The 26,066-nt window shown below is 42.0% G+C and overlaps 1 protein-coding gene across 2 annotated transcripts; it reads right to left on the reverse strand.

Annotated features, from left to right (window-relative positions):
* On the reverse strand, positions 1-9,737 carry LOC138353148 (uncharacterized). 2 transcript variants are annotated; one of them, XM_069305993.1, is made up of 7 exons: positions 9,305-9,737; positions 7,771-8,444; positions 5,478-5,573; positions 4,660-4,868; positions 3,630-3,920; positions 3,017-3,164; positions 1-2,905 (listed from the first exon to the last, which is right to left on the reverse strand). In XM_069305993.1, exons 3-7 carry the CDS (start codon positions 5,564-5,566, stop codon positions 748-750), a joined length of 2,895 nt encoding a protein of 964 aa, XP_069162094.1. In that variant the 5' UTR covers positions 5,567-5,573; positions 7,771-8,444; positions 9,305-9,737; the 3' UTR covers positions 1-747. The 2 variants fall into 2 exon arrangements, with proteins under 2 accessions (XP_069162094.1, XP_069162098.1); XM_069305997.1 differs by lacking the exon at positions 7,771-8,444.
* Between the last annotated feature and the right edge of the window lie 16,329 nt (positions 9,738-26,066).

The raw sequence follows: 26,066 nt of genomic DNA on the forward strand, positions 1-26,066 counted from the left end.
TTGGTGAGTTTATTTTATTTTTAAATTAAAATATTGAAATGGGGATATACATGAGCTTCACTCATTACAATGGACGACTAAAGAACTTGAACAAAAGAGTTGACATCGTTGTAGACAGTTGTTGAGCACTACATGTCAGCTTAGCGATCACAAGCTTACTATTGTAAGAATATGTAAAAACAGTGAGTTATAACAAGTATCACAGTTCAAAAGGCTTGCTAAGAGCAGGGTGGATATTTGTTATGTGAGATGCTTCTTTATCTAATGATAAACAGAGGCAATAATTCAACGTTTATCGTAAGCCAGCTGGGAGAACGTCATATTCTCAACATCTTTTACAGCTTCATACTATATCAAGGACGTCGTCTTCTCAACATCTGTTACAGCTTCACCCTCCATCGAGGACGTCGTCTTCTCAACATCTGTTACAGCTTCACCCTCCATCGAGGACGTCATATTCTCAACATCTGTTACAGCTTCACCCTTCATCGAGGACGTCGTATTCTCAACATCTGTTACAGCTTCACACTCAACAGAGGACGTCATCCTCCGACACCAGTCGTATCTTCAAGAACAACTAAACAGCAGAATTTGCGCTACTAATTAATTACACGAGTCATTGCCCTTTACAAGGACCATAAAGAGTGGGAAAGATCGAATGTGCCACACCCAGAGAGCAATACTCTCATATGTCTCACTCTGTGTGAGAATTCGAGCCATACCACTGAACTTTAAGTTCGCTGTCTATCAACCGAATGGACAGTTATTCACAGCAATGTTGATCACGGAGTCCCCGAACTTGATTGTGGTAGGAAGCCGTGAGGATCTGACGAGTGACTTGATTATGGCCGTCTCATCGTCCTCTAGCGCATACACGCTCTCTACATGCAGGCGGAGCTGAGGGTTCTTCGCCTCAAGATTCAGAAAGAAGTTGATAAAGGCATCGGGTGACAGGTCGACGCCGGTGATGCTTAGACTTTTCAGATGTGGCAGAGAGGCAGCAACGCGCCCGACGGCTGATGCAATGTTATTGTCAATTACACATTGCTTAATTTTCAAATGCTTTAAGCTTGATGATATAAATAGTAGATTCTTGATTATACATTCTTGCACAACAAGCGTGTCGACGTTGACTGGAAATCTTGGTTCTTGTAGATCCACACTCTGAAACTTTATACTTTTGAGACTGGAAGGAAAAGTGACGTACTCCAGACCTGTGCAGTCTACCAGAGTCGCCTTCAGCAGTCCAGGAGGAAGGCGAAGATGGGCCGTGATATGACAGCGTTCCAGTGATAGCCACCAGAGAGACTCGGGCCAAGACAGGGGAGAAGAGATGGTCACATCAGTCAACCTCAGGTCTGGGAGACTATCTTTACCATAAGCTCTTGTCACCAGCTTCATGGCTGCCGTGGCATCTCCCTCAGCAGCGTGGTGGCCGCGTACACGGGTCGCTTCATCTGCATGTGGACCTTCACATAGCCTGAGGCACAGTCGCTGGGGCTTGACTCGTGAGAGTATCGAGTGAAGTGCCGTAGCACGTCGAAGTTCCTTTGGCCGCAGCCACAAATGACCATTAAACAAGTAACTGGCTGTTGGAGAGTTGGAGAGCAGATCTGAAGTCCTGCTTGGGCTTGTACTTATGTGTTTAGCAAGTGCCTGAATTAGGGCGGGGTTGTAGCTGCTCTCTTCAACGAGCTCCAAAAGGAAGTTGATGTCATAGAAGCTCACGTATGCCTGAGATAGTGCAGCGATATCTTGGATCATCGGAGCATTTACAGTTTCTTTTTTCTCAAACAGAAGACTCACAAGAAATATCATTATGGATTTCTTCCTGTCCTTCTGCAGATCTTCGAACTGATTTTTCAGTGACACTTTCTTGCTGCTCTTCAGAGTTTCTGCAATGTGAGACGCTGCCAGAAAGTTAGCATGGGAGTCATGAACAAACTGAAAGACGTTGAGTTCTCCCAGTCCTGTCATGTGACTGTCACACTGCATGAGAGAAGAAAGTGCTTCAAGAGGACGGAGTTTGAGTTGCTCGGCACACTTAATCAACTCCTTAATCTCGCTGGAACTTTCAGTAAGTGATATGTTGTTTCTCTTGGCTTGCATGTAAGCCACACGGGCCACATCCCTAAGCCAGTTTTGACCATCTTTTGGCAACTCTCCAGCAATGACTCGTTTACCGTTAATGTGGCATAATTTTCTCAAAAGAAAATCTGTTATATTGGCAAATATTTTTCCTCTAGTTGAGAAATATTCCCTGCCTTTCGTCATCCAGAACCAGGAAGACCAGCACAGGAGTTGTGGTATAGCAATCAGTTCCTCGTACGGGGAGATCACACTGAAGAACTCCTCTACATCGTTTGATCCATTTACTTCGAAGAGTTTTGTGGCAAAGTCGAGTGCACTTGAGCGGCTGAAGCCATGAGCCGTCACGACAAGGGTCTCTTCCTCGCACACCTTAGTGATGGCCGGTGTGCAATGGGGCCTCGTTGTTACCAGAAAACGAGCTTTCCAGCACTTCCTCTGCAGGTTTTTGAAGGCGTTCGTGAAGGCATCAAGTCTTTCATCAAAAGCATCAATCAAGAACATAACTTTACCCTCAGCTTTTGAGAGCTCTTTGATAATAGATCTTGGTTTAAATTCCGAGTAAGTGTTTGGTAGAATTTCTTGGATTATATCAAAGAGGGTTAGGCTCCTGGAAGCGACAGTTGTGCAGTCCAGGAAGACCAGGTAATCAACACAGGCGAGGCCAGGGATGCTGGCGGAGGCGTCGGAGGCCCAAGAGGCCGCATAGTGGCGCAGCAAGGAGGTCTTCCCAGTGCCAGAGTCTCCCTGAAGAATTATGGTCCGTGATGTCCCGAAGTTCTCCAGCAGGCTGTCACTGTCCATTGACACTGCCGTGCTAAGACGAAGATATAAATGAGTAAGACACTATACCCAACAGTGTAAATAATCAGTTAAATATCAACATATTAATATTAAAATACGAGGTTTCATCGAAGGATGGACTCACCTGTCATTGAATAGGGTAAGTTTGGTTCTGGTGTATGTCTTGTTGACATGGTGGTGGAAGCTGAAGTTCGTCCCTCCCCAGATGATGGGCATCAAGACTGTCTTCCGTTTACCCTTGTACGTCTCGAGCAGCTCCTCTCGGATCATCTCTGAAAGGATAGAATAGTTTGCATTATGATATTTTTATGGCCTTCGGGGTCCTTATGGTTTCATCCCATTAACCAACATCAAAAGCGTATTTTTAGGTGTTTTAAACGTGTTTTGGTGGCTACGGGTCAGATATGAAATTCATATGCTTGGTTTGTCTGTGCTTCTCTCTTCATTAAATATAATTGCCTTTAACTGTTCGCTCGAGACTCTTGCTAACAACCAGCCGCAGCATCTGCACTTTCGTCTTACAGATCATTTTCATCACACACACACACACACACACACACACACACACACACACACACACACACACACACACACACACACACACACACACACACACACACACACACACACGCACTGATACCATCCACGAGTCAACAAACTCACGTGATAACACATCTTATGGACCACATTTATAAACACTGCCACTTCTTGGGGTGTCCAGAGGAGTCAGTACTCACTTAAGACACGCTTGTTGTTAGTAGGGGAGTGTATTCTGGGCTCCCTCACAGGAGAAGCAGCCTCCTTGACGACCTCCTTCACAGGAGAAGCAGCCTCCTTGACGACCTCCCTCGCGGCATTCAGCTTCTCCATGAAGCTTGGTAAGTGACTGTCGAGGTCGCCCAGCAGGAGGACATTGATGATGGCTGCGACCAGCTGGTTCCAGGTGTCTTCCAGATCCTCCTCAGGACAGCTCTCCTGCGTCCAGTGAGCGTCGACGTTCCGTAGCTCCTTCAACTTTTGAATATTGCCTGCAAATGTGATGATAATTGATAATTACTGACAAACACAACGTGCACGGTAATGAGTCCCATCGACTGGAACTTCTTTTCGTGTGCAACTTGATCTAATTGATAACAAATATATGACCCCTTAATTCTATTGAGAGATATGAGCCTCTCATATGCTTGTGCAATAACTCTAGTAAGGCAGTACAGATACGGAAGTTTATCTTAAAAGGAAGAGCTTGACAGCACAGTCTTCAGAACAAGATCGCATCACGAGTACAATACGAAGATCGCATGAAGTACGATCAAATCGTACACAAGACGGTTTGACGAAGCTCGTTTTCTGGTTGTCAAAACCATGTGTGTGTATGTATATATATATATATATATATATATATATATATATATATATATATATATATATATATATATATATATATATATATATATATATATATATATATATATATATATATATATATATATATATATCGTTAGGGTAGACTGCATTAGTTGTGTTAGCCTTTTAGGTTGGTTTGAGTTAATTTCAGTTAGGTTAGGATTAGTTACGAAACTTTTAAAATCCCGCTGACGAACCGTATTATTATTGTTGTTTAAGATTCAGCTACTGGAAACAATACGTCCCAAGTAGCACGGGGCTATAGTGATCCCGTAGCGGACTTACCTGGCACAGGAGCTGGGGCTATTTTGAACCGTATTGTGCACAATGTGCCTTATATCCGATAGCAAGTGAGCGTCTCACCTTCCAGACGGGACTGGTCCTTCCAGGCCTTGTTGGACAACCCACAGCAGAAACGCAGCAAGAGCCACAGAGCCGATACGTCCAGCTTGGTGGCGTCGTTCTCCATAACCCGCTGTTTCAGTTGGGAGTTCTGAAGGAGGCGTGAACGGGTCCCGGTGAAGGAGTTGAGCACTTCGTAGGGAGTCTTCCCGGGGTGCTTGGCAGGGAACCTTGTTGTGGGGGAGGGAAGATACACGTAAATATTTCCACCACACTTAGTCGTTCCTATATCCTTAAGTTAGTAATATGATAAGCTCCTATATCCTCAAGTTAGTAATATGATAAGCTCCTATATTCTCAAGTTGTTCCTTAGTTGTTCCTATATCCTCAAGTTAGTAATATAAGCTCTGAATATATTAATTTATATTAAAAATAATAATATATATTAATATTTCAAACGAAATGTAATTGGGGTGATAATTATGAAAATATGGACCTTAAAAATTACTTTATTTCAGAAATTCGATTTATAGTTCAAAGATTTAGCGTAGGCTTAACTTCTTGAAGTAAACGATGACACTAGATTGTAATAAAGATTATATTATTGGACAAAATGGTGACGAAACTAGGTCAAGACTTTATCCTAATTTGGTGTAGGATAACGTAGGAGTAATTTGGAGTAATAATGAAAGATGGGGAGAATATGGATGTTGGTTTATGTGAATGTTAGTGTGGTAGTGGTGGCGATTGTGGTAGTGGTGGTGGTGGTGGTGACTGTAATGGTGATAGTGGCGGTAGCGATGGTGGCACTGATGGAGGCCATGATGACAGTTACTCACAGTTTGCTGTAGAGGAGTGCCAGGGCGTCTCTGGCACAGGTCTTGAGTACCAAGCTGATGCACTGACGCAGGTCCATGGCTCCTCTCATCAGTTCTCTGTCAGGGGTGAAGTCTCATTTAATAGTGTTAGACGCATCGTCTCTACAGAGAGGATGGGGGTGTGCTCAGTACACACAAACACACACACACACACACACACACACACACACACACACACACACACACACACACACACACACACACACACACACACACACACACACACACACACACATTGACAACACATATACACATAAGGGGACACATGGCCACACACATAGGAGCCACATGGCCACACATATTATACACACATAGCAGCCACATGGCCTGATATATTACATACACATAGGGGCAACATAAATACCCATATCATACACACACATAAGAGCCACAGGACCACACATATCATAAACACACAGGTACCACATGGCCACATAGAGGATACCTGATTAAGGAACCTGTGCCAAGACACGGAACAAGGACAATTAAGATATCCCACCAGTAACTTTAACAACCAATTCAATAATTTCTTCAGTGTAAATATTAGACATAGAAGGAGGAGGAGAAACAAGGAGGAGGCCAATTTCCATAAATAAATTCCGAAGTAAACTTGACAACGCCAGAGTAAATATAAAGGTATTATTATACAGGGGATCACAGCTATGTGAGTACCCACAGGTGAACACAGAGTACCCACAGGTGAACACAGAGTACCCACAGGTGATTACAGAGTACCCACAGATGATTACAGAATACCCAAAGGTGATAGCAATAATGGAATGTGTTGATATGGAAGCTGAGATGCCGTATGTGAATATCTGTTCTCATTTATTATCATTATTTTTTCTCATAATAAATAATAATGATAATAGAGAGAGAGGGAGAGGGAGAGGGAGAGAGAGAGAGAGAGAGAGAGAGAGAGAGAGAGAGAGAGAGAGAGAGAGAGAGAGAGAGAGAGAGAGAGAGAGAGAGAGAGAGAGAGAGAGAGAGAGTTAGAGAGAGAGAGTTAGAGAGAGAGAGAGAGAGAGAGAGAGAGAGAGAGAGAGAGAGAGAGAGAGAGAGAGAGAGAGAGAGAGAGAGAGAGAGAGAGAGAGAGAGAGAGAGAGAGAGAGAGAGAGAGAGAGAGAGAGAGAGAGAGAGAGAGAGAGAGAGAGAGAGTTAGAGAGAGAGAGAGAGAGGGGGGGAGAGGGAGAGAGAGAGAGAGAGAGAGAGAGAGAGAGAGAGAGAGAGAGAGAGAGAGAGAGAGAGAGAGAGAGAGAGAGAGAGAGAGAGAGAGAGAGAGAGAGAGTTAGAGAGAGAGAGTTAGAGAGAGAGAGAGAGAGAGAGAGAGAGAGAGAGAGAGAGAGAGAGAGAGAGAGAGAGAGAGAGAGAGAGAGAGAGAGAGAGAGAGAGAGAGAGAGAGAGAGAGAGAGAGAGAGAGAGAGAGAGAGAGAGAGAGAGAGAGAGAGAGAGAGAGTTAGAGAGAGAGAGTTAGAGAGAGAGAGTTAGAGAGAGAGAGTTAGAGAGAGAGAGAGAGAGAGAGAGAGAGAGAGAGAGAGAGAGAGTTAGAGAGAGAGAGAGAGAGAGAGAGAGAGAGAGAGAGTTAGAGAGAGTTAGAGAGAGAGAGAGAGAGTTAGAGAGAGAGAGAGAGTTAGAGAGAGAGAGTTAGAGAGAGAGAGAGAGAGAGAGAGAGAGAGAGAGAGAGAGAGAGAGAGAGAGAGAGAGAGAGAGAGAGAGAGAGAGAGAGAGAGAGTTAGAGAGAGAGAGAGAGAGAGAGAGAGAGAGAGAGAGAGAGAGAGAGAGAGAGAGAGAGAGAGAGAGAGAGAGAGTTAGAGAGAGAGAGTGAGAGAGAGAGAGTTAGAGAGAGAGAGAGAGAGAGAGAGAGAGAGAGAGAGAGAGTTAGAGAGAGAGAGAGAGAGAGAGAGAGAGAGAGAGAGAGAGAGAGAGAGAGAGAGAGAGAGAGAGAGAGAGAGAGAGAGAGAGAGAGAGTTAGAGAGAGAGAGTTAGAGAGAGAGAGAGAGAGAGAGAGAGAGAGAGAGAGAGAGAGAGAGAGAGAGAGAGAGAGAGAGAGAGAGAGAGAGAGAGAGACAGGTAAAAGTGAAGGACCTCAGCATCGCTCAGAGGATGCTCAACACTAGACCTCATAATATTGAGAAGGATGCTGGGAGACTGTTGCCATGACAACAACGTTGAAGAGAAAGGTGAGGAGAACAGCGTCAGGAGGAGGAGGAGGAGGAGGAGAGGCAAGATGGGACAGGCAGCCAGCGCTCCTCACCTCAGCTTGTAGTGTAGGAGACGAAGTTAGATGAGCACCTCACTTGCCCCGTCTGTGTATTCCTTTACTTGCACAATCAGTGAATTGCTTTACTTTGCACCGTCAAAATACCACAATTGCAATGTCACTCGTGGATTCTCACAGTAGTAAGGATGCTGGCCACATCAATCAATAATTCACTCAGTTCCAACGATATTCTGTCTATCACTTGAGTGTATGAAGGAGCAGTGGTTGGCTGGAGTGTGTAAACAGGACTGTGCGGGGTCGAGGCTCCACCAGAACCTTATATACCACCCCCAGCGAAAACGTCACCAACGTACAGAACACGTTTCCAACAGCGCCTCCGCCCAGACGCACAAAACGTTTGTCCTCCCCCGACCTTCAATGTGGCGAAAACGTTTTGGCTGGCTGGCTGGCTACCGATCAACAACGCGTCCCCACCACCACCACTACAACCTATTGCGCTCGCGTTCATCACAAGCGACCGGTTATAAATTTACACAACGTGTGTTCTAATGAATTTTAGGGGTTATTCATGCCCGTGCCATCTCTTAGGTGGCTTAATCTTCATCAATCATCAATCTAATAAATTGCCTGAGAGAGATTGATTGCGTCGTTATGTACGTCAATTCTACAACGGTTTAAGTCATTCGTGTGGCCTGCTTTACCTATATCTGTGAGGTGTGTATAATTAAGTTATGAATAATGCGCAATTTTACAATTAAAGTATTTAAAGTGCAGAAGAACACCGATATAATGAAATAGGAAACTAAATGTGTGGTGATAGAATAGTTCGTTGTGTTAACATTTGTGATCGATAGGTGTGTGTGATGGGGCTGGGTGGCCCAGTGGACAGCGCTCTAAGCTCGTGGACCTAGGGACCGGGGTTCGATCCCCGCGCCCGGCGGAGACAGATGGGTAGAGTTTTCTTAACCCTGATGCCCCTGTTACCTAGTAGTAAATATGTGGTGAATACAGGCTGCTTCCTGTGTGCGTGTGGAGGAAAAAATAAATTAGTTAGTAGTTAGTAACAGTTGATTGATTGACAGTTGAGAGGCGGGACCAAAGAGTCAGAGCTCAACCCCCGCAAGCACAAATAGGCAAATAGGTGAGTACACACACACACACATCACTAAGAAACAGCCCGTAGCTGTTACGGGCTGTTAGGTACCTGGGAGTTTACTGCTAGGTGAATAGAGGCATCAGGGTGAAAGAAACCCTGCCCATTTGTTTCCTCCTCGGACGGTGTGTTTGTGTGTGTGTGTTTATACTGCTTCATATACGAACGAATATATTTCAAATAGTTTTGTCAGAGTAGACAGTGGTTAAGATATTGATAGTATACTAACACCAAGACACCTTTAAACAATGTGAGATTGCTAAGAAGAGCTCAAATTCATGACCCTGTAAGCCAAGAAAGAATCAGAGTTAGCATAATCCACACACAAGCAAGTAGAGCGTCGGCAATAAAGGTCATGAAATGCGGACTATGAAATTACGTATCAGCAAAGGTACCAGAGTCAGCGCTGCATACCTGTAGTGGTGGCTGACGATGATGGAGGCACACTTCACTTTTCACTTCACTTACAACGTCCGCGTATTGCTTCGCTTTTACAGTCAGTGTATTGCTTTATTTCTAGAAGCAGTATATTGTTTGACTCTAAGCGTCGGCGTAGAGCATAAAACTCAATACTACACAAGACTTGCAGTTTCAAAGAGGCGTGTGGAATCAATATTGTACTCAGATAGAGTACTAATGTATTTACGTATTTCACGAGCTGATGTGTATCGGTGTGGTCGCTTCGACCTCAGTATCACTACTGTCTGCACCAGCTGCCTAGTCCAGGATCTTATATACGTATTAGCTACGAACAGTTTCGTTACCGCGAGATTGTCGAGCCCAACATCTGTGCCACAACGTTTCTGACCGATTCTAGCCACAAAATAAAACGTTTCTGGCCAGGTCTTGTCACCATCTGTGCTGTTCTTGTTCACTACAAGTTCCCAGTTGTCTAATCTACAGGAACGTGATAGAGAGAAAGAGATTGTGTCATGGACAAACAGATTGCGTCATGTTTGGTAACTGAGGCATAATACTTGCTGTCTGTTATTTTTTTTATTGTTACCTGTTGTGTACTACAGGGAAATTAGTCTTTATTGGGTTATAATCGTTGTTAGTTTAATACCTAAGCGTTGATTAAGAGTTATTAGATAAAATACAAAGTCAGTAGAGGATATTTCTCTGTCTCTCTCTCTCTCTCTCTCTCTCTCTCTCTCTCTCTCTCTCTCTCTCTCTCTCTCTCTCTCTCTCTCTCTCTCTCTCTCTCTCTCTCTCTCTCTCTCTCTCTCTCTCTCTCTCTCTCTCTGACCTTCGCAGAGTTGCTCAGGATCTCACCTGAACTTTTTTCATTAACGTCACCCGTTCAAAGACGCCGCTGTAGTCGAGGTTCCGTATCCCGGCTACTGCTGCTGCTGTTTCTGCTGCCGTTGCTGCTGCTCCTGCTGTTTCTGCTTCCGTTGCTGCTGCTGCTGCTGTTTCTGTTGCCGTTGCTACTGCTGCTGCTTCTACTGTTAATGCCGCTGTTGTTGCTTTTGCATGAATGACATGATTACGTGAATAGTATATTTCTTCGAAAAGGCAGTGTGGCACTCCTTGCTTCGTCAGCCCGCGGACGGGGACTAGGACCTCCAACGGACCTCTGCTCCGACATACAGACCTAGAAGGCGTCCATCAGTCTCAGGGTACTAGTGTATTGCTGGGTACTGAGAATAGACCTACCTGGTAGCTCTCTCTAAACCCGTGTCGAATACACCAGTGTGTCAACTTTGTGAAAGTATCGAATACATCATGTGTCAACTTTGTGAAAAAGAAAACATGCACTCATTTGAACAATAAACTATAGTCATTCCCATATTGACTGACTTTCGCCCTCCTGGACTGAGATATGCTTAATTCTGTAAATACTATTTGAGTACAAGAACACTTGATCTCTCTCTCTCTCTCTCTCTCTCTCTCTCTCTCTCTCTCTCTCTCTCTCTCTCTCTCTCTCTCTCTCTCTCTCTCTCTCTCTCTCTCTCTCTCTCTCTCTCTCTCTCTCTCTCTCTCTCTCTCTCTCTCTCTCTCTCTCTCTCTCTCTCTCTCTCTCTCTCTCTCTCTCTCTCTCTCTCTCTCTCTCTCTCTCTCTCTGCTACAGGTGTGACTGGTGGTATCTGCTGATTTAATCCTTGTAGCAGCTACAGATAGGACTTAAAATTCTGGTGACCGACAGTGTTTCACTGCGAAATTCTTTCTCTTTCTTTCTGTGCCAGTCTGAGGACATAGGCCAGGAGTTATTCTTCATTCAAGGCCGGTCCCTGAGGGTCGTTTGGAGCCGCGACCTCGCCGGGTTCAAGATCGACGCCACGATACACAAACGTAAAACACGCTTTTAATGGGTTTCTTAGAGCTTCGAGAGCAGAGCCGCCTGGCGGGAGGCTATGTAAACACTTCTCGATTACGAGTTCATTTTGTTGGGATTTCTAGGATTTAAAAGATGCTAAGAACACGAGAGTGAGAGACAGACAGACAGACAGACAGACAGACAGACAGACAGACAGACAGACAGACAGACAGACAGACAGACAGACAGGCAGACAGACAGACAGACAGACAGACAGAGGCGGGAGATTGATAGATGGGCAAAGGACAGAAGGACTCTTACATCTTGGCTTCTACTGGAGATGGAGGTAGAGTTTGTTTTCCAAGTGATCATTGAACTCATAAAAGATACTGGAAAATAGATTAATGAATTAGTTATAATTGAGGTGAGAAAACAATCATTTAATTACAAATGTCGGAAAATCCGACACCATTTAATAATAATATCATACAGACAGATAAGAGCTGTGTTACCAACAAGTTACCCATAGAAAACGTAACTTGTAGTGGAATTACCGTCTAAAGAAAACGGGATATCATCACCACATACTATTATAATTCACCAGCTATTCTGCTGGGAATTATTCTTAAATACATTAGTCTTTGGACTTTACCATCATAAAACATCTTATATAAATTAACTTAATTATAAATATTAAAGTAGAGTAAATGTGACCCTTCTATCACGTTCTGAAATCTGGACAAAGTAGGCCAGGCGTCAGAGGGAGGAAGGGGGCAGCCATTGTTGTGTCACCTCCGAGACGTGTGGAGCGAGTACGGCTCCTATCATTCTGGACAATGTCGGCCAGTAACGTCAATAGAATGGAGTGTTAAACAGCCATTGTTGTTAATGAGACCAGAGGCTCACACGGGAGCAAATTCGGCTCCTGTTAAATTTACTTGGACGTAGTGTTATGGAACCTAAAAGTGTACCATTATCAACACGCTGTCTACAAATTCAAGTTAAGTGTCTATCCGAAACCCATTATCTATCATTAGTGGCCATTAATGTCATTGGGTAGGGTTATCCGGTTAGATCACATGGAAGCCTCAAACTAAAGGTAATTAAGCCAGGTCTTCATGTTCCATGTACTGTTTTCTCTGATATACTTGTCATATATAGGTATCTGGCTTCACAGCTAGCGCACTTTTGACAGGTCAAGACGAGGATGCAAGATTTTGTGCACCAGTTACTGGGTGATATGGAAGCTACCTCAAAGAGGATAATTTGGTGTCTACACCCTAGTTATACCTGGTGGACTAACCTGCTGTACTATAAGATAAGGAACCTCTTCAATGTATGTAGCTATTACTGTAGTTTGATTGGCTGCATACATATAAATATAAACCCCCCTAATGTGTAGAGGATCGATTTGTGAGATTATAAGAATATTGCAGAAATACAGTCCACTTATCATTATACAAATTGCTATCGAAGTATATAAATTAACGTAAGTATAAATTCATATAAATTAAATAAATATAAATCTCACAGGTCGGTTCCCACATTATTTGGTCATCTTCGAACCGGATGACGGATTATTTGATCCTTTGAACCCACATTTGGTCATCTTAGTACCGGATGAACCAGTGAACCAAACCAGTGGATTCATTAAATATACTAGTGCAGTGTTATTTAAACAAAGCCAGTCAAGACAGCGGCGTTGCCTCGTGGGAGCTCAGGAGCCTCCCTCAGCCCAGATCAGCCTTAGTCAGCGGTTTCATGCACACCCACAGAAATTTGGTGGCGTGTTATTTCGTGAAATGACAGCGCTAATATAGAAACCAGCCAAACTAGTGACTGTGTCTTCGCGAGATTGTTCACGGATTTCGTGGTGTTACATTTCGCGAGAGATTATCTACGAATTTTGTGGACTTTATTTCGCGAGGTCACTAATAAGATTTAATACTTCTAGATAATATTAGAAGTTTCATAGAGGCTAATTAAGAGGCTATTATCAATAATTGTGTATATTATTTCTCCAAAATAGAGAATTATTTAATATATATTGCACTAGTGTTCACAATATAATATTTACTAATTGCCAACCCACAACAGGGTAGGATATTTACCAATGACTAGTTGAACTATTATTGCTCATCCTAGTCCCATTATTACCATAGTCAGTTGTACTATATTGAATAACCTAACACCATTAATGAATGGTGCAGACCCTATTTTGGGTGTAATTTTTATCAACTCGAGTTGAGTTGTATATATAATAATTACTTATGATCATTACACCTTTGAGTGATTAATTAGTGTCTCTACCATCCTAGGGTGATATAGAAGAGCTAACCTAAAGGTACTTCCAGTGACACTGGTTTATCACTCAAATCATTAGTGTGTATGATTGTATATATATAATGTGTATTAATTTTAAGTGCTAACCTCTAGTAGAGGTAGGATTATTGCCTAGTGAGTTCAGAATTTACCCTAGGCTACCATTAGTGTTTGTTCAGTATTATGAGCAGCCCAAGTACAAGTCCCACAAGGCTTCACCAACTAGCCAGTATGGATAATGCAGGGAGAATGAAAAGAACCCTTGCAGGTCTTAAAGGCCACTTAACAAGACAGATCAAGAAATGTGAAGATTTGTCACAACAATCTCAAGTTGATTATGCTGACCTGGAAAGCTATTATCAAGCAGCTGCAGGTAAATTTGAGCAAATCAAATGTCAAATAGCAACATATGTGGCTGAACTTGCCAACACCAATTTATCAGAAACAGAAATAGACGACATTATGGTTGATCTTGCGAATTATGAAGATCACACTCAGGCCACGTTACAGCCTTATGTCAAATTAATTGCCCAGAACAAGGCAACAGCAACAACAACAACAGTTGCATCTAATACGAGTCAAGCAGAAGCTCGACTCCCTCCAATTAATTTACCCACTTTCTCAGGAAAAGACGAGGAAGATTGGGATGAATTTTGGAACAAATTCGTTGACCTTGTAGACTCAAAACAATCTTTACCAAAGAGTAGTAAATTCTCTTATTTGCAAGGCCAATTATCAGGTGAGGCTAAAACAGTAGTATCCCATCTGAGATTAACTAATGACGGCTATGATCTGGCAGTAAAACTCCTCAAGGATAATTATGCTGACCCAGAAGTAAGAACATCACATTTAGTTCATGAGCTGTTGCATTTACCCCCACCGGAGGCTTCAGCTGATTCACTCCAAGTCTTCAAGCTGGAGGTAGAATCATTGATCAATGCCCTCAGCCTGACAGCAGATACAAACGGGGCTGAGTGGGTCTTGAAAATAATTGTCCAGGAGAAAATACCTAGGGACATATTGAGACAAATGAGTGCTCATTACAATAAAAGTATCTTATCCATGAATGAAATATCTGAAGGTTTAAAGTCAGTAGTTCATCAATTACGAACACATGACAAATTAAAACCACCAAGTAAACCCTCAGAAACCAATAATAGTAAACCACAGAGTACCAAAGGTACTCCAAATCAATCTAAACAATATAATTCAACACCAAAGTGGAACAGTGGCAGTGTGGGCGTATATGCAGTGGGACCCTCCAAGCCTATAGTTACTGTGTCACCCAAGAACATGACACCAAAGGGTACAGGAAGCTATGGAACATGTTTGTTCTGCAATGAGAAACATTCAATGTACCACTGCTCTAATTTTCCTGATAGTGACGCCCGTGTTGAGCGACACAAGGATTTGCAACATTGCACGAGGTGCCTCAGGAAACATAACATCAAGGACTGTGATACCCAATTACACACCTGTAATAGGTGTAACAAAGGTCAGCACCATGCAGCATTGTGCAGAGACACCAAAACAACGTCTCCAAACCCCAAGGTGGAAGATAGCATTCCCACCACAGTACAGTACTGCAAGGTGCAACAAACAAAGAGTGTCCAATCGGCAAAGTCTAAAGGTAATACGACTTTGCCTACTGCCCAAATTACCATCCTGAATAAGAGGGCCAAGGTCCATACCCGTGGGTTGTTTGACCAAGGATCCCAGAGAACATATATCACCAAAAAGTTGGCAGAAGAACTACAATTAAGGCCTGTAGCCCAGATGTCATTCAACATCTCAGGGTTTGTAACAGATGCAGGACCTCAAGTCTACCAGGTGGTACAACCATCAGTGCGTTTAGGCAGGTACGTCTGTCGAGTACAAGCCATTGTGGTGGACAAAATACCAGTAGACCTACAAGTTCAAGGTCTGAGAGCAACAGCCAAATTCCTGAGAAATAGAGGAATAAAATTGGCAGATAATATTAAGTCTGATCACCTCACTGACTTCGGTCTCCTTGTTGGGACAGACTATTGCCATCGATTCATCGGTAGCCCTACTAAATATCAGGGTATAACCATGTTAAACTCTGCAGGAGGTAAATTACTCTCAGGCCCAGTATCAAGCCTGAGGAGACCTATGCCTGCAGATAAACAATACCAGTAGAAACCTAAATTTGTCAGCTGATTATATTTCTCCAGTAGCATTATACTAAGGAGATTACAGCTGACTATACCAACAGAGGTTGATGTTAGTATCATCATTTAAAGCTGAAGATGAGTTCATGAGGCCTCAGTGGCAAATCAGTGAACAGTAGCCTAAAACAGCTACAAGTCACTGCGACCAATGTCACTGAACCCACTGCAGTCTCAGAACCATACTTTACTTTAATGATGAGCTATTCAATCTTCTGAATCAATTAACTAAATTAAACCCCAATAAATCTGATGACTGATTTGATACATTTATTATTTAATCAAGATGTATTCCATGGGCCTCAGTGTTTATATATCAGTGACCAGTTACCTGAAGAAACTTCAAGTTATATCTAATGTCACTGATCTCACTGCAGTCCCTGAATCATACTTGACTGTAGTACTTGATCACATTCAGTCTTCTGGGTTAAATAATATGTAATAAGGCTTGAATATTAGCCTTTCAAGAGTTGACAGGGAAATGAATTCGCATTAGACTTCTAACCCCTGCAACTCTAGTACGGGACATCCGTCCTGTACGAACAGACGCACAAATGTGTGCTTACTAACTACTAACATCAAATTAATGTAATAATTCGAAGGAGGAGTATCGGTGTTCGTCTGTTCTAAATAGGACTTCGACCCGTGAGCAGCCCCCTGGGGAATTATGTCGGAAAATCCGACACCATTTAATAATAATATCATACAGACAGATAAGAGCTGTGTTACCAACAAGTTACCCATAGAAAACGTAACTTGTAGTGGAATTACCGTCTAAAGAAAACGGGATATCATCACCACATACTATTATAATTCACCAGCTATTCTGCTGGGAATTATTCTTAAATACATTAGTCTTTGGACTTTACCATCATAAAACATCTTATATAAATTAACTTAATTATAAATATTAAAGTAGAGTAAATGTGACCCTTCTATCACGTTCTGAAATCTGGACAAAGTAGGCCAGGCGTCAGAGGGAGGAAGGGGGCAGCCATTGTTGTGTCACCTCCGAGACGTGTGGAGCGAGTACGGCTCCTATCATTCTGGACAATGTCGGCCAGTAACGTCAATAGAATGGAGTGTTAAACAGCCATTGTTGTTAATGAGACCAGAGGCTCACACGGGAGCAAATTCGGCTCCTGTTAAATTTACTTGGACGTAGTGTTATGGAACCTAAAAGTGTACCATTATCAACACGCTGTCTACAAATTCAAGTTAAGTGTCTATCCGAAACCCATTATCTATCATTAGTGGCCATTAATGTCATTGGGTAGGGTTATCCGGTTAGATCACATGGAAGCCTCAAACTAAAGGTAATTAAGCCAGGTCTTCATGTTCCATGTACTGTTTTCTCTGATATACTTGTCATATATAGGTATCTGGCTTCACAGCTAGCGCACTTTTGACAGGTCAAGACGAGGATGCAAGATTTTGTGCACCAGTTACTGGGTGATATGGAAGCTACCTCAAAGAGGATAATTTGGTGTCTACACCCTAGTTATACCTGGTGGACTAACCTGCTGTACTATAAGATAAGGAACCTCTTCAATGTATGTAGCTATTACTGTAGTTTGATTGGCTGCATACATATAAATATAAACCCCCCTAATGTGTAGAGGATCGATTTGTGAGATTATAAGAATATTGCAGAAATACAGTCCACTTATCATTATACAAATTGCTATCGAAGTATATAAATTAACGTAAGTATAAATTCATATAAATTAAATAAATATAAATCTCACAGGTCGGTTCCCACAACAAATACAAATTGTTGTATTCTTGTATCATACAGTTGTTGAGAGTGAAAGTTGTGTGGGATAGGACTTAAGGCCAATCTAAATCTCTGGAGGGTTATTAAGGCCACCACAAGTGCTTATACTGTCCACCTAGTAAGTATACTTTTTTTCTGGACATACTTCAGGACTGAAGTAAATTCTGAAGTATGTATACTATACACCGAGTACTGGGATATACTTCATGGTGTATGTATATCCCTTATGGCAACGTCTGGCAACGGCTCCGGCTGTGTTGGATAGGTTGCCACGTGGCGCCATTACTAATTTTTTTTTGTCTTAATAGCCAGTAAAGTCAGAGATACGTAATTTAAAAGATAGAGAAATGATAGATAATCAAAGGCATGGTGAAAGATAAACGGAGAAACAGACAAATAAAGAATGAAAAATACCCAGAATGTGCAAACGACGGACGCTGAAAGAGGAATAAGTGAATTACACTTATTAAAGAACTTATAAATAATAAACGCATCCGCGTTGATCATAAAATAACCATATAATAAATACATGTTAAAGGGACACAAATATAAATACAAATATTTTAACAATGGTGACATTTTTAATATTCTAAATAAAATTATCTGTTGAGGTGTGGCAATGAGTTATGACGTCAGCATCAAAGACAGCGTTGCCAAGGTGGGTTTGTTGTGTCCGCTGTTTAGTTACTGTATTGACTGTGACTTCTCCTCTCAAGTGTAAACACGCACACGGGCCTCGCGGCTGAGTGGACAGCGACCTAAGGGCCCGGGTTCGATTCCCGGCCGAGGCGGAAACAAATGGGCAGAGTTTCTTTCACCCTGATGCATCTATTCACCTAGTAGTAAATAGGTGCCTGGGAGTTGGATAGCTACTACGGACTGCTTCCTGGGGATGTGTGTGTGTGTGTGTGTGTGTGTGCGCGCTTGCGCGGGTTGAGCTTCGGCTCTTTGGTCTCGTCTCTCAACGATTAATCAATTGGTGGATAGGGTTCTGAGCCTATTTGGCTCTATCTTCATCCTATTGGGCTCTATCTTCAGCCTATTGGGCTCTATCTTCATCCTATTGGGCTCTATCTTCAGCCTATTGGGCTCTATCTTCAGCCTATCGGGCTCTATCTTCAGCCTATTGGGCTCTATCTTCAGCCTACTGGGCTCTATCTTCAGCCTATTGGGCTCTATCGTCAGCCTATTGGGCTCTATCTTCAGCCTATTGGGCTCTATCTTCAGCCTATTGGGCTCTATCTTCAGCCTACTGGGCTCTATCTTCAGCCTATCGGGCTCTATCTTCAGCCTATTGGGCTCTATCTTCAGCCTATTGGGCTCTATCTTCAGCCTATTGGGCTCTATCTTCAGCCTATTGGGCTCTATCTTCAGCCTATTGGGTGCTTGCTATTCTAAGCCTCTTTTGCTGTACGACCACCTATTAAACTCTTGCCTTAATGTGCTTGCAGGGTCGTTTAAAGGTTATTGCAAGACTCATTTTCATTGCTCTTGTATGATATTTGCATATTTTAACATTTTCTGTAGCGTTAGCATCAAGGAAGTCTATGCCCAACGTGTTTCGCTCACTGACAACTCTAACACGGAGAAAGTGTGTACACCATCTCCTTTACTGCTTGATGTAATTCGAGGTGGAATTGGCCTATTTTTGCAGCGTCGCAATAAAAGTGTTAATCGTTTGACCGTATCGTAGCAACCGGTGTCGATCAAAATCATTGTCGTCGGTACAACTTATAACTCTACATGTAATAAATTCGTTGTAAAGGGGACATTCTAATCATGCATTATCTAATCAAGCAATATCTAATCAAGCATTATCTAATCAAGCATTATCTAATCAAGCATTATCTAATCAAGCATTATCTAATCAATCAATATCTAATCAAACATTATCTAATCAAGCATTATCTAATCATGCATTATCTAATCAAGCATTATCTAATCAAGCATTATCTAATCAAGCATTATCTAATCAAGCATTATCCAATCAAGCATTATCTAATCAAGCAATGTCTAATCAAGCATTATCTAATCAAGCAATGTCTAATCAAGGAATATCTAATCAAGCATTATCTAATCAAGCATTAGATAGCAAAAAAGATTATATATATTCCTCAATCTTCCGGGACATGAAGCCTGTTAACATATCGACATACACCTAACAAACGACTATCCATTCTGCAGGACGCAAACCACAACAATTCTCTTACGCCAAGCTTCTAACAGGAATCAATTTGCTGCTAGGTGAACAGAGGTATCAGGCGTTGGAAAACGTATCCAAAAGTCACCCCCTTCCCCCCTCCTCCGGGAATCGAAACAGTGCCCAACTGGTTTGGAGCCTACTGTGTTAACCCCTGAACATTGACGTGAGTCGAAACATGAGTTAAAACATGAGTGAAAGGACGGAATCTATCAAGAGAAAGCGGCAAGCCATTAGAAGGGATCAGGATAAGGATTTGGGATGGGACGGGGGGAAAGGAATGGTACCCAACCACTTGGACGGTCGGGGATTGAACGCCGACCTGCATGAAGCGAGACCGTCGCTATAACGTCAAGCCCAAGTGATTGGTAAGAGTTCCGTTGACAGGTGTTGGTAGTTGTGGTGTAGTAGAGGTGTAGGGGGTCGTGGCGTATATTATAAAGTGTATATGCTACTACTATCAGGCCTATATCTTCCACGTGCGTGTTTCTCACTCTGAGTGCGTGTTCCTCACTCTGAGAGCGTGTTCCTCACTCTGAGTGCGTGTTCCTCACTCTGAGTGCGTGTTCCTCACTCTGAGTGCGTGTTCCTCACTCTGAGTGCGTGTTCCTCACTCTGAGAGCGTGTTCCTCACTCTGAGAGCGTGTTCCTCACTCTGAGTGCGTGTTCCTCACTCTGAGTGCGTGTTCCTCACTCTGAGTGCGTGTTCCTCACTCTGAGAGCGTGTTCCTCACTCTGAGTGCGTGTTCCTCACTCTGAGTGCGTGTTGACCAAGAGGAACAGTGAGGAGTAAGTGACCAGGCCTCCAGCACCAGTAATGATAAAGTGTTTTAGGTAAGTTTCTCTTACTCGTGGATTAGTAATTATTACTAATGTAATACAATCATAAGAACAACTCTGTCATCATAACATGCTCTCTACGGGCCGTAATCCCTATTGGATTAATTCGTTATGCTATGAAATTCGTTACGAATCCCCCATTGAATACTTGGCCTATGTTGGGAGTATTGACCCTGAGCCCGCAGAAATTCTCGAGGTATCGACAATCGACTTGAGAATGGTCCAGGACGGACCGAAACGTCGTCGTCTCTTCACTTTCTAGTGTGTGGTCTGGTCAACATTTTTCAGCCACGTTAGTGTGACTCTTCATCTGCTCACGAGGTATGTCTCTGAAAACTGTGAGCTGAACAAGACGTCTCCTCGAAGAAGCAGAAGACTTTCAAGTCAACTTTATCTCGGTAGTTCCTCAGAAGACTTCCAGGAATAAACAAGTAGTTCTCGTTGCTATTCCTCCAGCTTGGTGTCCCCCCTGCTGCCCTCCTCCTTCGCTTTGGCTACGCAAATGGCTACAACTCCTTTAACTTGGTGAATGTAGAGACTCTCGCTTGAATTGCAAAATACTACTCCCTAAACTTTCCTGCTAAAGTTACTTCCCTTGACCTCTTCCCCCCCCCCCCCCCCCCCGTTACATTTTGTAAACAGGAATCGGAGGATCGGCCATATTTATCCCATAAATTGTTGGGTGTTTTGTAAGATTTTCAACTCAAAGTAGTTGATATTAGTAGCTTCTAAGCCAAAAGTTAATCACTGTTTATTTCAATGTTTTATTATTTCATTATATCAAGGTTTGAATATTATAAAGAATGACAAATGATTTATATATATATATATATATATATATATATATATATATATATATATATATATATATATATATATATATATATGACAATGTCAGACCACGGAGGAAAATGAAACAGGAATTTCCTTAAGTACTTTCGTATATTAAATACATCTTCAGAAGGAAACATGATTCCTTCTGAAGATGTATTTAATATACGAAAGTACTTAAGGAAATTCCTGTTTCATTTTCCTCCGTGGTCTGACATTGTCACATTCTTAATCACGTGTTTATTTTCGTGATATACACACACACACACACACACATATATATATATATATATATATATATATATATATATATATATATATATATATATATATATATATATATATATATATATATATGAATTTCTGGCTTCATGGGATTAATAACTGCCGTCCCAGACTGGAGAACAATATTGCCTTCGTATATTATAAAACAACTGTGTGTATTTGATGTTTTTTATGGGATATGAAGAGCCAGAATATTCAGGTCTAATATAGGTTACTGTGAAATATTGCCGGAGGATATTATATTGTGTATTAGTTCGCCTCCCTGTAATTGGACTGGTGTATAGATACATTTATACACTAATAGTTTATTTTGGCGATAAAGTTCATTTTGTCGTTAATGCGACCATTAATACATTTACTAGCATTACCTGGGCACACTCATATGTATACAATACATATGCACATATACACACACACGTTCATTCGAGTTAGGGGGCCTCGCGGCTGAGTGGACAGTGATTGGGGGTCGTAGTTCTAATGGCTCGGGTTCGATTCGATTATTACGTTTTCTGACGTCTGGAAACTTTTGTTGTTATGTCATTCTCAAACTGCTACTCTGCTTCTACCCCGACAGTACCCACATAGAGTGAGTTGGGAGTCACAGCATTAGACAATCAACAGCTTTTTTGAAGGTATCCAGGAGCTGGCAATCGACCCAGCAAAAACAGTTAGATAAGTACACAGTCCCGTGAGTTAATGAGAAGACTCCGGACCACAAAAGATCGCCGGAGACTGCGAGAGAATCGTGACCAAAAATTTGACTCGACAAAGTCTGGTGTCGTACCTGATTCCTTGGGGGTCAAGTCCGATGTGTCGGGGAGTTTACCTCCATGTGTGTGTGTGTGTGTGTGTGTGTGTGTGTGTGTGTGTGTGTGTGTGTGTCGGTTACAAACCGACCAGCAGGAATAATAACTAAGTCCTGAACAAATTTCATAACTTGAGTCAACTCTCTGTGTATATACATGAGAATTAGGTTATATCCCCCCGGTGTATACATACCTTGAATATTTCGTTTGATTCAGTGTTGGGTTAAGATCTATCAGCCTCGTGTGTTACCGACTCAAACTTAACCGACACAAGCTTATACTCACTAACCAGCAACAGCTACTTTAGTGCTGAGTAAAGCTTAGGGTCAATATACGCTTATGTATTCACTGAGAAATTGGGTATACTTCCTTTCTGTGTATTTAAAACTGCTATTTACCAGGTATACCTCTCTCTCTCTCTCTCTATATATATATATATATATATATATATATATATATATATATATATATATATATCACTGCTATACACATAGTATACCTCTCTGAGTATACTCCGTTCTCTCACCACTAATATATTAAGAACTTGTGGGAAAAGAACACTATATAATCTAACAAATATATTATTATATAAAAATACAACACATAAAAATTGGCAAATAGGGAAAACATATAAATAATTACCTAAAAAATATATTTAAAATAGATATAATCCTAGGGATTATAAGAATTATTTGAATCGGATCAATATTTAAGAATGATTTAGGAGTGGTAGTTAAGGGCCTTGAATGGTAGTTGTGGTGTGGTTCAGCTTCCCCTGAACAATTTGCCTGTATCGGAAGGCGTCGTAAACAAGGCTGTTAATTCCTAGAAATTCCCAAGGATTCCCCTGACAGCCGTAAATGTCTTCAAGATGTTTGTGGTTTTCAATTACCTTAGCCAATTCCCTTGAGCAGAGTCTTGTGATTACCCTGGTTACTGCAGTACTGCTCTTGTCTGTCTGTCTGTCTGTCTGTCTGTCTGTCTGTCTGTCTGTCTGTCTGTCTGTCTGTCTGTCTGTCTGTCTGTCTGTCTCTCTCTCTCTCTCTCTCTCTCTCTCTCTCTCTCTCTCTCTCTCTCTCTCTCTCTCTCTCTCTCTCTCTCTCTCTCTCTCTCTCTCTCCCTTAACCCAATTTATCTGCCTCTCCCTCGTTCTCTCCTTTATCTCCTCGTTCCTCACGTCTTCCGTTCCACAACTCACATCTGCATCCTATAAAATATTAATGCCTCCCTCGGGGCAAGAGAGAGATACACGCATATTGCAAACTGACTTGAGATTTATCTTGCTCTCGCCAACACTATTAAATTCCGTGGCCATCGTTAGTGCTTTACATATGCCCTTTTTTCATGTAGTGATCTTCCTCTACATAAAGACTTGTCAAAAGGCTTCAAATCCTTCTTAGTTTCTCGTGGTATAATTTTTGAAGGTGTCTTTGGGACGGTTTCAAGTAACAAGAGGAAGTAGAGTGTGATTTACTAGGTACAGAAGCTGTGTGTCAGTAGCGTTCTTGTTGTTGTTCAGAGTATTCGTGAAATTCGTGAGGTGGTATACCTGTGCAGGCGATAAGTCACAATAACGTGGCTATAAGTATGTTGACCAGACCACACACACTAGAAGGTGAAGGGACGACGACGTTTCGGTCCGTCCTGGACCATTCTCAAGTCGATTGTGTGTGTCAGCAGCGGTCTTGTCTATGCTCAAAGTATTCGTGAAATTCGTGAGGCGGTATGCCTGTTTCCTGGTGACTGGCTGCTACCAGTAGCGGCCAAATTTCGGAGGTTTTTAAAATCGTGTAGCGACACTGTGACTATGTTATTGGGTTTTGTAATGAGCCGCCACCACCAACCCACACTTCATTAATACAACCGTGACGAGGAAGAAGAATGCCTTATTTCCTCTTATAAAAAACGTCACTTTTCGCTCGTATGCATCACACAAGGCCCCAAAATCGTCGTAGTAGAAAATTTAATCGACTGGCCAAAGTGACGTACTGTCCCGTTTTCTATTTTGGGTCCTCTGGTAGGTTAGGATAGGGCACTTTAAATTGACGTTTTTCTTGACGTTGGGAAACGTTAGGAGAACAAGCTGGCTGCCTGGCTGGAGGATAGATAGTGAAGAGATAATAAAGAGCTGACACCGGTGTTGACAGCCAATCCCTTATTGACTTTATTTGCACCGTGACCCGCACTGATGGACGTCAGTTGACGTATGGCGCAGTCTAAGGGATATAATGATCCCGGTAGTCAAGTTGCTCGAGACTCTGCCAACGACTCACTAAGGTGGAGAGCGGCCTAAATGCCTCTGACGGCTGATAGCTATAAACTTTATTAGAAAATCGTTAAACTATTTTTGGTTTATACCGAGCTAAATTATCCCTGGGAAAGTTCAGGCACTGAAGATATTGAGCGGTGAGAGGCAGTGATTATGAATGGTAAGAGAGTCAAAGAAAATGTGAGTGAAAATAATGAAATCTGAAAGAGAGAGAGAGAGATAGAGAGAGAGAGAGGAAGAGGAGAGAGAGACACAGAGAGGGAGAGGAGAGAGAGACACACACATAGAGAGGAAGAGGAGAAAGAGAAAGGGGGGAATTAGATTTAAGACAGCAAAAGCTGAAAATTAGTGAATATAGCGTTAGTTTAAAAAAACATAAAACATATATCACCTTTCATTATTCATTCCTTCTATTAATATTATAAACATATATAGAATACCAATAACAAATTTATAGTCTCCCACTTATTACAACACACCCGGGTTTTCTTTGGTAATAACAAAATCATATAAAATATATATATATATATATATATATATATATATATATATATATATATATATATATATATATATATATATATATATATATATATATATATATATATATTCGGCCTGTTTTATTCCAGAGGCAGAAATGGCGTATGCAATATATGCAAGTGAAGTGAGCGCCAAATCGAAGTTTCCTCTTTCAAATACACTCGCCAAAAAAATACATCAAAGAACCAATTTTTCGCTCCAATAGTAAACCTGTCCGACAATTTGATACCACTGGAAACTCACGCTGCCTAGGGTAAGAACTCAAAGGCAAAACATATCGGGAATTGTCGGCCAAAAGAAACTACAAGTTTTAATGGTAGAAAATAAGAAGAGGTTGAGCCTCTAAGAGTATGTTGAGGGGGTGTTTATGTGAAATAATGTTTGGGGGTGGTTGTCTGAATGTGTATGACTGACTGATCTGTATGTTTCTCTCTCTGTCTCTCTGTCTCTCTCTCTGTCTCTCTCTCTCTCTCTCTCTCTCTCTCTCTCTCTCTCTCTCTCTCTCTCTCTCTCTCTCTCTCTCTCTCTCTCTCTCTCTCTCTCTCTCTCTCTCCGCAGCATCTCATCTCAATTTGCTTAATTTGATCTCCCTTTAAGAGCCGGAGTAGCATAGCCCGAGATTGTTGGACATTTACGAAGCGATTCTCCCGCGTGAACCTGGAGCATTAGAAAAATATCCTAAGGCCATCACTCGAGGATAAAATAAACGGATCCCAAGTAGACCTTTGGAGGTGATCCTCCAGATATTTTGACACACTCGCTGTTTTCATCCAAAGGCTGACGGCGTTTGCTGACAGCGGGCCATAAGATTAGCGAGACTGACGTTGGTCTGGGCTGACGTTTGTTTATTGGTGACG

The sequence above is a fragment of the Procambarus clarkii genome, chromosome 6 (genome assembly GCF_040958095.1).
Source record: "Procambarus clarkii isolate CNS0578487 chromosome 6, FALCON_Pclarkii_2.0, whole genome shotgun sequence".
NCBI lineage: Eukaryota > Metazoa > Arthropoda > Malacostraca > Decapoda > Cambaridae > Procambarus > Procambarus clarkii.

What these genes read in the sequence shown, in the direction of transcription:
- LOC138353148 (XM_069305997.1), bottom strand. Translation starts at nt 5,566, where the DNA reads ATGAGAGGAGCCATGGACCTGCGTCAGTGCATCAGCTTGGTACTCAAG. An exon ending in GGACCAGTCCCGTCTGGAAG is followed by an intron (nt 3,921 to 4,659) that starts GTGAGACGCTCA and finishes TCACATTTGCAG; the next exon opens with GCAATATTCAAAAGTTGAAG. An exon ending in CTTACCCTATTCAATGACAG is followed by an intron (nt 2,906 to 3,016) that starts GTGAGTCCATCC and finishes TCTTCGTCTTAG; the next exon opens with CACGGCAGTGTCAATGGACA.